Source organism: Mrakia frigida, assembly GCF_051309035.1.
Source record: "Mrakia frigida strain ATCC 22029 unplaced genomic scaffold BDY24scaffold_37, whole genome shotgun sequence".
Taxonomy (NCBI): domain Eukaryota; kingdom Fungi; phylum Basidiomycota; class Tremellomycetes; order Cystofilobasidiales; family Mrakiaceae; genus Mrakia; species Mrakia frigida.
Window position 1 is genome coordinate 213,199 of NW_027481244.1, and position 14,638 is coordinate 227,836.

Below are 14,638 nucleotides of genomic sequence, written 5' to 3' on the forward strand. Positions count from 1 at the left end.
GCGCCATCGCATCGCCCCAAGAGGTCAGTTTTCCACGTATCGCCCATAGTCTAGATGTGGACGGAGGGAGCGAAACGTGGCGAGAGGCGGGACGCTCGCCAACAGCCATCGCTCGAACCATCGATTCCACGTTGGCTGAGACGGCGGTCTTGATCCGTGAAAGCAGAGATAGATAAGATCAAAGAAAGTGGGTTCGGTTTGGATCTGGAGGGAAGGAGAAGAAGGAGGATTCAAGAGGTCGAGGGAGCTGTTCGGCGGGAGCGAAATCTTCATGTCATCTGATAGGCTAAGAAACCAAGGTCCAGGCCTCGAGTTACGATGCGAGGTGGTTGGCTACGAAAGGTTTCGAAAGGAAGGAAGGAGAACGTCCAAGGAGGGTGACTCGCGACGCGTCGAGAATCTGCACGAAAAAAAAAAAAAAAAACGAAGGAAGAAACAACGAACGTCAGTCAAGGATTGATCCTCAGCTCGTGGCCGTGGGGAGCTATTAAAGAGAGTCGACTCTCACCTCCTTCTCCTTCTGCTTACCCAACTTCCACCCTCAAAATCTTCCTAAACTCTTCCCTCATGCTCGCCACCACCCCTTCGCACTCCCTCTTCCTCCCCTCGTCTTTCACCACCAACACAAACCCTCCGTCCCCCAGCCTGTCCAGCCCCAGATGATCAAGATGCATCCTCCAATCCACCAGAAACTCTCTCATCGAAGTTATCCCAAACCCAGGCGCTTCAGCTCCAAACGAAGGATCCAACGCGACGCGTCCCAACCTCCCCAAGAACTCCCTCGGGAGGGAAGCCAGCGTGGATTCCGTCCTCGCGAGGTTGACTCTGATGGGGAAGAGTCTCTGGAGAGTGAGGGTTCGGAGTCGAGTCCAGGAGACGAGGTTGGAAGGACCGAAATCGGAGGAGACGAACTCTCCGTACTTGCGGTTGTCGAACGGAGAGGAGGACGAGTAGGTGACGTTGAGAGGGTTGAGGTGAGGGAGGAGGTTGCCGAGGAGGAAGATGATTTGTTGGAAGGAGGGATGGACGAGAATGGTGAGGTTGGTGAGAGGGAGGGGAGTGGAAGGGAGACGAAAGGAGGGTGGTGGGGTGGTCGAGGAGGGTGTGAGTTGTTGGAGGGCGAGGTAATCGCTTGGGAGGTAGGAGTAGATTTTTGAGAAGTCGAGAGTGAGGGAGTGGCATTGGTTGAGAGAGAGGTGAGGTGTTATCCGAGGTATTGATAGGGGCTGAGAGGAACAGAGATCAAGTCAGGGACAGAGGAGAGAGCACGGAGGAGGAGTCGACTCGAGCTCACCCTCTCCGTGCTGAAACCACCCAGCAGCTTTGATAGCTGAACGACCGATTTAACCACGATTGAGCCGTAGATGGTAGGTCCAGTCTCTACGAGCACGTCGTAGGAGACTCGTCCTAGAACGGCGAGAGTGGGAGTGTCGACGAAGGAGAAGACGATGCAGAGGACGTCCCACGGCAAGATCGGGGTGGGAGCCGTAGGGAGCTGGAAAAAAAGGATGAAACTCTCGTCAAGTGAAGTCCTAAAGCTCATCACGGCTGACGTGAGAAGATAAACGCACCTCGAACATTGGGTGAAGAGGAAGAACTAGGGGAGTCAAAGGGAGGAAGCGTCTGAGGTCACCCGGTCAGCTCCGCCATCTCTCTTTCCTACTCTGCTTCTCGCTGCGATAACTAAGCTGCCAACTCACCAAAGGTACCCAGAGGGTGAGTTTATACTGTAAGGCTTGGACGTCCGAAAGAGAGATTCGAAACTGCAACGTCGAAGCAAAACAAGAAGGAAGGGAAAGGTGAGCTTCGTCGATTCCTCCCCTCTTCTCTCTGCCCTCCTCTGCATGCATCCCAGTCTCATTCGGGGCTCGTTTAATCCTTCACTCACTGGAGTGTCGTCTCAGAGAGTTCTGGCTTCGAACAGGAGGGTCGAGGAAGTTGTGAAGTGCGAGGAGGACGGGGAGGAGATCGATGATGGACGAAGGGAGGGCTCGATGCACGATGGTCGAGCTCGACGGAGTTTGGTCAAAGAGAGTTGCTTAGGCGACCATAACTTTTCACCTAGGCTCTTTCACATCCGAACGTCTTAGTCGATCTTGAATAAGAGCCTTAAAGTCGAAGAAAATCTGTCAAGTTTCTCTTGGGTAGAGATATTTGGGCGAGGAGGAACGAGTGATCGACCCCGTTCGACGCGCTCTCCCTCCCTCTCCCTCCTCGCAACCTACGAGAGAAGAAGAAAAGCTGCACGCACCTACAAAAACACGGAAGTTTGAAAACATATAGTTCAGTTCCGAAAAGGAAAACTTCCCCTCTCCGCGGACCTCTGCTTTTCTCGACACCAACTGATCGCGAGCTTCCCCTTCTTGTTCGACGCGTTCTTCCTGTTCTCGCTCCTCACCTTTCCTCCCAACGTTCAACAACCCTCCCAATCGATTTTTTCGGCCACTCTTCTACTTCAAGGCTGGCTCCTCCCCTTTCCCTCCTCTCACACTCGTTCCCACTCAAGCTCCCTCTCTGCTGTTGCCCAAGAACAAAAGGTCCCCCCCTTGAATCAAAGGGGTTCCTTCCTTCGAACTTCAGAACCTGCCCTCCAACCACCACTCCCACTCCCTTTTCATCCAGCTCATTCGAACCAGAGTATATAGACGCTTCTAGGTGAGTTTGGATCCCGAACGCTCGTTCAACAGGGAAGAGATGAGGTCGAGGAGGGCAACGAGAAGGAAGAAGGAAGCTCACGCTCTCGAACCCCTCTCTTTGCTTCCTTCCTTCCTTCCTTGCAGGTCACTTTTCCCTACCCTAATCAACCCATAGGCCCTTCTGGATTCGCTTTCGAAAGGGAGGAAGTCTTCCAAAGCTCTACTTTACTCCGCCAGGTGAGTCCCAGTGATCTGGAAGGGAAGGAGCATGCCAGTTGAGCTCAAAGCTCACAAACGAACCAAACTCCTCCCTTCCTTCCTTCTCGAACAGATTCCTTTCCCTCCCTCTCGCTCTTTCTATGGCAGCAATCACCACTACCTTCGCACCTCCGGTCCTCAACAACTTTCACTTCTATTCGGCTTGTGGGAACTCGCTCTCATGGAATCCAGACTGGTACACGCAGGGTGAGTCGTGACTGGCCTTTGTGAGACGATCAAGAGAGTTTCGTGAGCTGATTCGCTCTTTCTTCGTTCGTTCTCAGACTGGTTCACCGTCTCGAGATCCTACTACGACGCTCAGGCTTCCACGGGTCAGGTAGAACCACCGTGAGTTCAAGTCTCGCACCTTCCTCCTCCTCGCAGTTTGCTTCCTTCCTTTCTTCCTTCGACCACGACTGATTCCTTTTTTCTCTCCTTCTTATCGCTATAGCCTGAGCGTCATCCTCACCGAACCCGTCTGCTCTCAACTCTCTCGCTCCCTCGCCTCGGAATCTCGCCTCTCCCAATCCTCCCTCCTCTCAGCTTCCTCCCTCGCGTCGGTCTCCTCCCTCTCCGTCGCAGCAGCAGCAACAGTAACAGCAACAGCAACAACGACCTCTAATCCCTCTCCAGCATCCTTCTCTAGCCTACCATCAGCAACAGGAACGGGAACAGGTTCAGCAACAGGAACAGCAGCAGCAGCACCGATCTCAACCTCGACTCAACCGGTCACTAACTCGACTCCAACGGATCGTCCTTCAGGGCAACCGACGTGTGCAGGAGATTGGGACCCTCAGGCGAAGGCGGTGGTGGCAGCTACGGTTTGGAGTACGTTGGTTGGGTTGTTGATCTGGGTGTTGTTCGCTTTGGTGAGAGGGAGAGCGTTGGTGTTGTACGAGGCGAGGCGATGGTTTGCTCCTGTCGAGTCAGTATCCGTTCCTATCCTTCTCTCACAGTTTTGATGCGCCGATTATGCAGCTGACTCGACGCGCTTTCACCTTTTGCAGCGATCGTCCCTACCCTGTTCACGCTTCCCTCCTCTCGTTCCTGTTCCCTCCCGTCCCTTTCCTCCCCTCCCTTCGAACTGGATCCGCTTCGGACGAGACGTTAGCCATCAGGACGTTGTTTACGGCTCTCAAGATCGCTTTTACGTGGACTGTGCTTTCGCTCGTTACGAGTGAGTCTCTTTCTTCCTCTCCCGAACGAAATGAAGGTCGAGTGAGCTCGACGCGTCGCTGACTCTCTCCCTTCCTCACGTTTCTTCGCCCTTTCAGCCCTCCCTCTCTACCTCATCAACGTCCCCTGTGGAACAACCATTCGAAGTCGCTACGGAGGAGCTCTCGGCAGTCTCAGCGACCTTTCCATCCTTCGACTCCTCGACGCGATCAGCAACCCTCTCTCCTCCACGACCACCTCTCCTTCCACCAACTCCCTCCTCTCCGAACTCAAATCCTTCGCCACCTCCAACGCAGTCACCAATCCTCCCAACGCTCACACTCGACTCCTCATCCTCACGATCCTCGTCCCTTTGATCACCACCCTCCCTGGGCTCTTTACTGTCCTTCGAGGCTTCAACTCCCTCGTTCGACATCGAAACAAGTTCTTACACGTTACCTGCGCGGGACTGGAGATCGGGTTCCTACCCTTCAAGGAAGATGGTTTGGGAGAGGAGAGGATGAGGGAGGTTCTGAGGGAGGAAGGGTTGATGAAGAAGCACGGCGTGGTTGGGGAGATGGACGCGTTGTTGGAAGGAGAGAAGATGGAGAGGCTCGAAGGTGCTGGAAGATCGGAGGACGAGGAGAAGCAGAAGTGGAAGGAGAATGAGCTGAAGGTCGAAGTGATCTCGGTGTTTGGGGTTCCGACGACGAAGAGGTTGGATGGGTTGGTGGAGGAGAGGAAGGGAGTGCTGGATCGGTTGGAGGAGAGCGAGATGAAGTACATCAATAGCTTCAGTGTGAATCCGGTGACGAGGATAGAGGAGGAGGAGAATGGGGGTGGGGGCAGACCCGTGAGTTTCATCCCTCGACGTTTTCACGTCCAACGACGCGTCGGAAGCTGACCTTCGATCTTCACTCTCCCTCCCTTTGTCCAGTCTGGACGTCATCGCCGGATCTCGAGTCAAGCTCCGACCTCCTTCGTCGCTCCCTCAACCTACTACCGTCTCAAACAACCCACCTTCCCTTCCTCACCCACTCCCTTCCCTCCCAACTCCCCTGGACCCGCTTTCTCCTCCTCCGCTCGACCTCAACCTCAACGAACCGAATCCCGCTTCAGGGAAGTCGATCGAGATTCAGGCTTCTTCGGTGGGAAGGCTGGTAAACTCCAAGTTGGAAACCGTCTTCGTCCCGACTCTCAACACGAAGGTCAACTCGTCCTCGACCCCTCGCCCGAATCCGAAGATCCTGGGTATCGAACGAGCGGAGGATTCGCCTCGGGAGGAGACTCGAACCCGACTACCCCTGGAGAGAGGGAGAGGGCGTCGAGGGAACGAGAACGCTACCAGAGGGAGAGAGTGTCGTCGAGGGAGGACGTGATCTCTGCTTCAGACGACCTGGGTCGAGGAGAAGTTTCTCGAGTGATGCGACATCGAGGAGGATCGGACCCCACGCCACCACCAACAGCTATGCTAGCCTCCTCGTCAGCTCCAGGGGTTATCCCCATCCCCGAGGTCGCCATCGACGGTCCTCCCGCTCTTCGCCAGAGAAGAGGAACGTTGAGCGAGACGTCGCTCGTCCCGCTTCACGATCGGATCGACGCTGGGATGCCTACGACGGTGGTGGGACAGGGAGTCAAGCCGAGAAGGAACGTGACGAGTGGAGAGTTGAAGAGTCATTACGATGGGATTAGGGAGAATCGAGCTGAGTTGAAGAGGTTGAATGGGGAGATTGAAGACGAGCAAGGGCGTGTCTTTGACGTGAGTGATCTGTGAGTTTCGCTCTTCGGGTTCGAGTGACTGATCAGTTCTCTCTTTTGATGGGGCTGTGGACGAGTAGGAGATGGCTGCTGGTCGAGGGATGCTGGGTTTCATGCTCGTGGGACGAGGTCTTCGATTCGTGCCTGGTTAGTCCCTCTTCTTTCCTTTCTTCGAGACGTTTCGCTGATCCCATACTCTCTCCCACGACCTTCGTTACAGGTATCCGAATGATCGAGGGCTTCACCAAGGAGGACATCGTCTGGAATGAGATCCAGAAGGGTTCGAAGACGGGAAGGCTGAAGATGGCTGCCTTCTGGACTTTAGTCGTTTTGATCTCGGTAGCTCTGGCTGCTGCTAGTGAGTCTCGGAGCGAGCTTCTCGGTAGAGGACCTAATCGGCTGAATCCTCTATTCTTCTTCGTCCTCGTTCAGTGGTGCCCTTCCTCGCTCTCACCGTCGCTGACGCGCCTGGAGTGAACGAGTACCTTGGAGTCCTTCGGAAGGTTGCTGCGAGCACCAACGTCTCGTCAGCTATAGGTTAGTCTTCCTTCCCCTCTCTTCTCACCTATCTCTTTGAATCGAGACTGACTCGACTTTATTTTCCAGTCGAAGGACTCGTTCCCGCTCTTGCCATCTCTTTCCTCATGATCCTCGCCGTCGTTCTCGTCAACCTTTCCTCCCGCCTCTGTGGAGCGATCTCCTTGACCCGAAGGAGGTTTGTCGCCTACCAAGCCGTCTGTGCCGTCGTTCTCATCATCTGTGGAGCATGGCTCGTCGCTGCTGCCGCTCTCGTGAGTCCTTCCGTTCATTCTTCTCTTCGTCCTCTCGCTGACCGCTTCTTGACGCGTCTTCCAGATCTTCGCTACCCAAGCCTTCGTTGAGGGAACGTCAATCAGTCAAACGGTCGCCGACGGATCTATCTTCGCCTCGGCCTTCCTCTTCATCTTCCTCATCAACCTCTCTCTCATCGCTCCCGGTCTCCAACTTCTGCAACCAGTTCGGGCGTGGAAGATGCTTCGAGCACTTCGATCTGGAGCTACGCCGAGGCAAAAGTTTCGAGCCTCCAAGCCCCGACTCTACAACTCTTCGTATGGAGCTGCCGTCTGTTTGCTGGCGGTGTTCTACGCGTGAGCGAACTCCATCGCCTTCTCTCCGAGCCTTCAAGTGGTTGACCTTTCTTCTTCTCTTTCTCAGTGCGACGTTCATCATTCTCTTCCCTCTCATCGGCATTCCCGTCGTGGTCATCCTCCTCCTCTCCCTCGTCGCTCTTCGATACACTCAGTACTACGTCTACTCGAACATGCTCGGAAACAGTGGAGGAATCTACGCGCTTTGGAGTCTTCGACGATTTGGGTGGGTCTCACGTTCCCTTTCTTCCCCCAGGTCGTTCTCGGTCACTGACGCGTCTTTCCTGCTTCTCTAGAGTCATCCTAGCCTGCCAACCTCTTCTCTTCGGATTGATCCTTGCCTCCCGAGACGAGTGGAACTTCGCTATCGCCATGTTCGTCGTTGCCGGAATCGCTCTGGTTCGTCGAACTCACCCTCTCGTTCTTCAGCCCTTGGCAACACCTACCAACTCCTGTCCTTGTTCTATTTGACAGCTCATCGTCGAATTGTTCACCGCCTGGAGAGGACACCGACCTACCTTCCGTTCTCTTCCCTCGTCGACGCGTCAATCCCTCAAATCCCTTCGTTCGTCTCTCCTCCAAGCAGCGACTCCTTGTAAGGAGTCTCAAGACGTTCCAGGAGATAGCCCGACTTCCTCGTCTCGTGGAAGACGACGTAGCCATGCGAGCATCATGGATATGATGGCTAGGATCCTCCCTGGTGGGGAGGAGAAGAGAAAGCTCGCTGTTCCTCTTCGAACCGAGGCTGTGAGCAGTTCCTTGAGCCATCTGAACGAGTTTTCCTTCCCGCTTACCGAAAATCCTTTATTTGTTCTAGATCGACGATCTGATATCTACCGAGGTTGCAGCTCGAACCCATCCCAACGTGAGTCTCTCGAAGTCGAAGAGACGCGTCGGGGACGAGGACTGAAACGATCCTGTTTTCCTTCTTGCAGGCACCACCTCATCTACCACCCCTTGCCTTCGCCGACCCCGCCGAGGAACTTCGAGCGTTCATCTACCCTCCTTCTCTCCTCGCTGCTCCCCCGACAATCTGGCTGAAGAAGGACAAGGCAGGTGTCGGTCGGTTCGTCCTCTCTCTCGCTCCCCGTTTTCTCCACCCTTCTCTCCGACTGACCATCGTTCTCCCTTCTCTGCCAGTCTGGAAGTCATCGAACTCGGTCGATACCATCACCTACAAGGAATCGCTACAGATCTCGACGACTCCGACCATCAAAGAACGACGACTTCGAAGCCCGCTCGAGGCTAGTCTCTCTCTCTCTTCTTCCCCTTTGTTACCCTTGCTACGCCACACTCTCTTTCTCAAACGGCTTCTACATCACCTCTCTCTCACTCCCGTTTTATCCTTTCATTTTGGGTCTCGCTCGTTCTCCTCGTCTCGTTGAATATGTTTCGCCGTTGTCACCCACGCTCGCTCGCCTCTCTTTCTTTCCATATATCTTCGCTCTTGATCTACCCAACCTCGCTAGCATACACCGGTCTTTGGCTTACTTTACTATGCCCACCCTCTTTCTATACCATCCGCCTTTCTTTCGAAGACGAGGAGAGAGGACGTAGCACGACTTCGCCTTCCCGTCCTCTTCTTTTTGCTACACTTCTTTCTTTGAGGGAGTGCAAGCCTCATATGTAGATCGACTAAAAGGCTTACAACGGAGAACAGGAAATCTAAGCTAGGTATACAGTCATCAGCCTGAAACGTCGTGTGCAGAAAGGAAACTCGCCTTTCTCCCTCGACGTCTCTTCTCTTCTCTTCCGCCACTCCTCATCTCTTGTGCATCTCCAGCATCTCCACCAGCTTCAGCTTCAACAGTCGGTTCTCCTCTTCCAGCCTGGCCACCTTCTCGTATATCGTCTCGCTCGCGTCCCGCTCCTCTTCCCTCGCCTGCATCGCCATCCTCTCCTCCGAGTTTCTCCTTTGGAGGTAGAGCATCAGAGTAGCGATTTCTTCGCTCTCTTGGACGGTGAGTGCGTTTTGGCGTTCTGCGTTGAAGAGGAACGATCAGAGCGTTAGCTTGAGGGGGTCTGGAAGGGAGAAGAGCTACGAGTGAAGGGAAAAGACTCACGACGACGGAGGACAGAAGAGGTCGAACTGCAGCTTTGCTGAGAGATGTCTGAGAGCTGAGAGGACATCGATATCGACGACGACCGTCTTCGAGGAAAGGTAGGGGAAGCTGAGGAGTAGGATGGCACGGGAGGGAGGAGCAAAGAGGGTTCAGCTTCCCGAACGGGTTGGACGCGTCTCAGATCGTTGGAACCGGTCATCGAGGGTTAAAGACTGACCTTCGTAGTAGTAGTTGTCCATTTCGTGTTAGGTAGATGCTCAGGGTGGTAGAGTAGAGGACGAGTGAGAAGGTGGTGGTTTGAAGCGAAAAGGGAAGTCTGAAGAAACTCTACAACGATGACCACCGAGTTTCTTTCTCTCCGCTGGAACTTCCCTCGTGCTCCTTGCTTGGTTGAAAGAACCCCCGATGCTTATCTGCAAAGCTTTCTTGTCTCTTGGACATCGACTCGGCGTACATAGAAAACGGGAAGGTGGGAGGGTAAGGAGAGCGTCCGCGACCAGGCTGAGTGCGCCTTCCTCCGCGATGCAGGTTTTCACGAGTCCTTCTCCTTCGGCGGCTCAGAAGGAAAGAAGGAAGAATGACGGATGCATTCAATTCTTCTCTGACGCGCAGGAGGGCAATCTAATGGATTGATTGCTTCGATGGAATCAAGGTTTGGGAACCAAAAACGGTCGACGAAAGAGGGCGTCGCCAAAACTTTCCACCTTTTCCTGAGGAGTATCGAATGAAGGGAGGATCTTGAACCCTCCTGGTACTCCATGGCTGTTGACTTGATTCTCGAGAGCGGAAATTCCTTGAAGGTTGGGACCTCCTTGCGAGAGGAAGCTGTCGAAAAAGGAGAGGAGAGCGGCGAAGGGTCAGATTTTGTGGTGAAGGAGAAGTACCGAGAGAACGAGAGAGCCCTGCATTAGACGAGAGAGCCATGCAACGACGTGGAGATCTGCTACGGACTGTGATCGAAGACGACGAGAAGAAGGAGGAGAGTGATCAGCAACAGGAAAAGGAGACGCGTCGTGAAAAAGCGAAGCGAAAGAAGTCTGCGACGACGAGAAGGAGTAGGTCCTACTTACCACTTCGTCCCCTAGACAATACGGACCGAGCATATCCTCCTCCAGCGCCCTCAGAGCTTCTGGGACTCCCACCGTCCAGGCCTTCAGCGACGCGGCGAAGAAGACTCGACGACGCTCGTCCGCTTCCAGCCCAGAAGGAGCGTAGTACACCTCGAAGAGAGTCTGGTTGGCTTCGAGCTCTAGTAGAGAGAAAGAAAAACTGTCAGCAGTTCTCATCGTCTCGCTCGTATTCTTAAACTAAGAAACACGACGCACTCTTCGCCAAGAACCTTCTCCCTTGACTTCCCTCCTCCTGTTCTACCATGGACTTGTTCAGAGCCTTTCTGTCTCATCTTAAGCCATCTTCCGGGGAACCCTAAAGGAGAGAAGGAACGAGGAAAATAGGGACGAGCTTAGCTTCGCGTCGAAGGGGGAAGACAGATGAGAGAGAGAGAGAGAGAGAGGAGCATGACTGCTCGTGAGAGGTTCTGGCAGCGATGAGGAGAAAGTTGGGATCTGCTGTTGAGAGGTGTACGCTGAGGGTGAGGTGATCCGATAGGTCTCGGCCTTGGACCGTTGCTGGCGAGAGACGGACGCCTCGAGAGGAGGAAATGGACGTCGAAGATGTTGCTCGAGCTGTTTCCAGGAAGGTGAGGATAGAGAGGGTATCGTCGAAGCTCTTGTACTCGGTTTCGGTTGTGTCGGAGACGGTTTCGAGGATGGGGACGACGAGCGTTGGAATGGTAAAGTTTAGCCTCCTTGCTTTCCATATTTTGCTTCATGGTCGGAAAGCAAAAACTTAGTCATCAAAGATCGTATCTGAACAGCCGAGCAGAAAAGAAAAACATGAACGCAGCAGTGGAACCCCAATCACTCCTCGTCCTCCTCGTCCCAATCCAACCCCTCCATGATCTCCTCCGTCTCCCGGTTCAGCTTCTCCAAGCCCGTCAACTTGGCAAGATATCCTTCCTCGTTGAAGGCCTTGAGAAGCATGTCGAACCCTTTCGAGCGGTACTCCTCGACGACCTGCAACAGAAGAGAGAGGAGAGAAGAGAGAGAGACAGCGACGCGTCAGTTTCGGTTCTTCGTCTCGAACAAAGCAAAAAGGAGGTCGACGAACCTTGGATCCACAAGCAGTACACATATCGAAAGCCTCGCCAGCGAGGTTCAGCGTTGTGAACATGCTCAATCCTCCTCGAAGTTGATGAGGAACCATTCCGAGCGGCGAAGCGTACTCCTTGTCGGGAAGAGCCTCAGGAGACGAGGAGGGTTTGGGAGGAAGATCCGCTGGTGCCGCGATGCTGTTCCATTCGAGAGATATCAGAGGTCAGTTGAGAAGAGACCCGAACGACGGGAAGGAGAGGGAGATCGAGCTTACCCAAGAGGATGGGTCAAAAGCGAAACGAGAAGCTCGACCGCTGTTGCTGAGGCGATAGCGGCGAGACCTGGACGCGAAACGGTGCACATCTGGTCGAGGGTTCGGTCGTTGAGGGACTGAGAAGGACGAAGAGGGATAGAGATGGTCAGCAACGAGGGGAACGGGAGTGCGAGATGAGACGCGAACGGGAAGAACGACAGTAGAACAGAAGACGCACGTTTCCGAGAGCGTTGCTATCCTACAACACAAGAAACGAGCAAGACGAGGTAGGGTCAGTTCTGAACTTTGGCTTCGACCTGAGGGCAAGTGACTCGAGTAGAAGGAGACTCGAACTCACCTGACAGAAGTAGCAAGCCAACCTCCTCCTCTCCCCTTCTTCCTTTCCTACACCCTCCCCAGGCCCTTCTCCGTGCCTTCATGAAAAAAAGAGCCAAAATAACCAAGTGCGTCAGATCTCTTTCGTCGTCGTCGTCGCTGACGATCTCGTCTTCTCTTCGTTCTTCACACGGCCCCAACTCCTTCCTCCCATTCTGCTGCTCGACTCACCTCATCACCAGATAACCATCGAACCCCAGCGCAGCATTAATCACCACTTTTCCTTTACTCGCTCCCAGCAACGTAGGCAGCCATCGACTCTCCCTCGAGTCCATGAGAAGGAAGATCACGTCGTGGTCCTCGACGAGCTGCTCCAGTTTCGAGACGGATTCCTGAGCTTGAGCGATGGCTGTTGACGATGAGAGAGGATGGCCGGGCATGGGGATCGAGAGATGGTGACCTTGGGCGTCCTGTTGGGAAGGAGGGAAGAAGGAACGGGGAGAAGTCAGAGGTTAGTCGAGGAGCACGACGAGAGGGAGAGCGAGAAGGAACGAGAGGAAGAAAAAGGTGCGAACCACTCCAGGGAAGACTCTCGTCAAGGCAGCAGCAGCACATTCGGCTTTGGGTTTGCCTCCATCGAGCGAGTCGGCGAACTCGAAGAGAGGTTGTCGAACCGGGTTGGAAAAGGAGACGGTGGACGAGTCGACGAAAGTGATCTTGCGAACTCCCCATCCCTAGTTCGAAGATTGCGACACAATCGAAGATGGTCAGCGAGATTGCCTCGACGTCAAATCGAGTGTGAAAGAGAGGCAGGAAGGAGCGATGGGACTCACCATCAAAACCCTCGAAACATAGCAACCCAGCGTTCCTGCTCCAAGGAGAAGACACTTGGTGGAGGATATCTTCTCAAGATCGAGAGAGGGAAGGATCCTCCATCTCATCAGTTTGAGATTAAGGTCGACGGCTTGGTTGGCGAGTCTGATGAAGGTCGACGACGCGTCGATTCAAAGGAGTTCGAGTCAGCTTCGAGGTATCTTCAGGACCCAACCCGTGGTGTGCCCCATCCGTCTTTCCCGCCGTAGCAGACATCAAGCCCTCGTCTATCCGTTACAGAAAAACGCGCAAAAACGAGAGTGGTCGAACTCACCTCAACGGATCCATCGTCGGTCCCAAATCGACCACTCTCGGTCCCAACTTCCCCTTCTCGTTCTTCTCCCACCCGACACCCTTCAGCTTCCCACTCCCTCCATCTCCTTGGGCCAGAGCCTCCTCTGGTGACAGCCGAGGAAGAACGACGACAGCCTCTCTCGAAGCGTTGTCTCCTTCCCTCAAGCAGACGACTCGGATCCGATGGACGTGATGGATGGTGGAGAGGTAGAAAAGTATGTTTCGAAGGGGCCAACCAGGGTTGGAGGGCAGTGTTGACGGGTCGTGGAAGACGAGAGTTGGTGGTTCGCTCGAGCTCGAGGGCGGGAGGGAAGCGAAGGAGGTGAGAGGGAGGAGGACTGGTGGTGAAGTTGAGTCGAGGGAGGAAGAGAGGAGGTAAGATCCTGGGGTTGAGGTAGCTGGGTGTTGAGATTTAAAGGTTGGGATGAGCTGCTTGATGGTGGAGAGCTGCAAAAGTGGGAAGGAGGAAGAGGTGAGCTCGACGCGTCGTCGGGTCAAGGCGAGGGGAGAAGGGGAGGAGATACCAAGCTCACTTCTTCCGAATCGACTCTTTTCCATCCACCTTCAAGCTCTTCCCCTTCCACCTCCCATGCTGGCTTCTGGACGAGACCCGGAAAAGCGAACCAGTAGTAGAACTTGAACTTCTTGAGGTCGGCAAAAGTGAGGAGGAGGAAAGGTGACAGGGACGGAGAGGACGTCGAGAGGGAGGAGTGGATCTGAGAGGGGTGAACAGGCAAGATGAGGTCAGAATGATGAACGAACGAGTTGAAGGCAACTAGCTAGCGATTCTGCGGAGGTATAACTGGCGAGGGAAGCTTCCACGACGACAGAGAGCGGACGTGAGGCGTGTTTTGAAGGAGATTGCGAGAGGGAGGGAACGAAGGGGAGGAAAGAACTCACTGAATCTACGACTGATTGGAAGAGAGCAGGTTTGTCGGCTTCTCTGAACTCTTCTATCGTGTTGAAGTTCTTGAGAAGACCTGGTACTGAAGTAGAGTTGGGAGCAGAGGAGGAAGATCTGAACGAAGGAACAAGGAGGGAAGGTGTGAGCTGAACGAGCTCCTTCCTTCCTTTCAACCTTCCCTTCCCTTCCCCACCGCAAACGATAGCAGCAGTCCACCTCTCCTACAATAGAACTCACGAGAGAAACTCTCCCTCGGACTCAAAGCTGCTCAATCCAAGCTCTATCCCACCTGGGATGCCCACTTCCTCTCCCTTCCCTCCTTCACGGTCCAAGACGATCTTGCCCTCCGAGTACTCTCCCGTAATCGATACCAGGGAGTCATCCAGTCGAGCCACGTCCAGCTTGTGTTTGGTGAGAGCATGGAAGAAGGAAGGGGAGGGTGCAGATTGCAGTGGGGAGAACTGGAGGAGGACCATCGTGGTTGAGGGGAGGGGAGGAGGAGAGAAGGTCAATCGAAGCTGGACGCTCGTTTGGTTGAGCTTTGGGCGCCACCTTTTTACTTATTTTTTTGATGATTTCGGAAGGAACTTGAACCTCTCAGTCGATGAAGTAGATGATAAGGTATCTCTATGCAGAAGAGACTTCGAGATCGAACTGAGCTTCAGAGTAGTGCGAGGCGCGTCGATGGTCTTTCTTGCCGCTTCGTCTCCTCCTGAGTACTCTCGGAGGGACCAGACTGATAACTTTGAGTAGCCGTTTATTCGATGAGGCTCTGAAGCCATGCTTCGAGGGTTCACAACGTCCAGCTTCGTTCCAAACGTGAAGATC

At 54.1% G+C, this 14,638-nt stretch overlaps 4 protein-coding genes across 4 annotated transcripts; 1 reads left to right on the forward strand and 3 right to left on the reverse strand.

The window, feature by feature from the left end:
- Positions 1-474: 474 nt before the first annotated feature.
- BDY24DRAFT_401248 (uncharacterized protein) lies at positions 475-1,974 on the reverse strand. Its single transcript, XM_076642070.1, has 5 exons — positions 1,889-1,974; positions 1,701-1,763; positions 1,572-1,597; positions 1,295-1,495; positions 475-1,226 (listed from the first exon to the last, which is right to left on the reverse strand). Exons 3-5 carry the CDS (start codon positions 1,578-1,580, stop codon positions 525-527), a joined length of 912 nt encoding a protein of 303 aa, XP_076493220.1. The 5' UTR covers positions 1,581-1,597; positions 1,701-1,763; positions 1,889-1,974; the 3' UTR covers positions 475-524.
- Positions 1,975-2,995: 1,021 nt separating this feature from the next.
- On the forward strand, positions 2,996-8,183 carry BDY24DRAFT_418368 (uncharacterized protein; the record flags this gene model as incomplete). The annotated part of the gene is made up of 17 exons (XM_076643841.1): positions 2,996-3,101; positions 3,179-3,242; positions 3,346-3,786; positions 3,902-4,071; positions 4,169-4,902; positions 4,987-5,808; positions 5,888-5,954; positions 6,028-6,165; positions 6,240-6,344; positions 6,414-6,598; positions 6,663-6,934; positions 7,002-7,160; positions 7,231-7,333; positions 7,409-7,681; positions 7,752-7,799; positions 7,870-8,000; positions 8,075-8,183. 17 exons carry the CDS (start codon positions 2,996-2,998, stop codon positions 8,181-8,183), a joined length of 3,927 nt encoding a protein of 1,308 aa, XP_076493221.1.
- Positions 8,184-8,696: 513 nt separating this feature from the next.
- On the reverse strand, positions 8,697-10,371 carry BDY24DRAFT_418369 (uncharacterized protein; the record flags this gene model as incomplete). The annotated part of the gene is made up of 6 exons (XM_076643842.1): positions 8,697-8,914; positions 8,998-9,105; positions 9,742-9,822; positions 9,911-9,947; positions 10,068-10,246; positions 10,323-10,371. The coding sequence occupies 6 exons, from the start codon at positions 10,369-10,371 to the stop codon at positions 8,697-8,699; spliced, it is 672 nt and encodes a 223-aa protein (XP_076493222.1).
- Positions 10,372-10,818: 447 nt separating this feature from the next.
- ATG7 (Atg7p) lies at positions 10,819-14,286 on the reverse strand (the record flags this gene model as incomplete). The annotated part of the gene is made up of 12 exons (XM_076642851.1): positions 10,819-11,072; positions 11,167-11,347; positions 11,425-11,540; positions 11,642-11,662; positions 11,762-11,837; positions 11,971-12,209; positions 12,315-12,473; positions 12,573-12,717; positions 12,887-13,353; positions 13,440-13,622; positions 13,807-13,924; positions 14,048-14,286. The coding sequence occupies 12 exons, from the start codon at positions 14,284-14,286 to the stop codon at positions 10,917-10,919; spliced, it is 2,100 nt and encodes a 699-aa protein (XP_076493223.1). The 3' UTR covers positions 10,819-10,916.
- Positions 14,287-14,638: the final 352 nt, after the last annotated feature.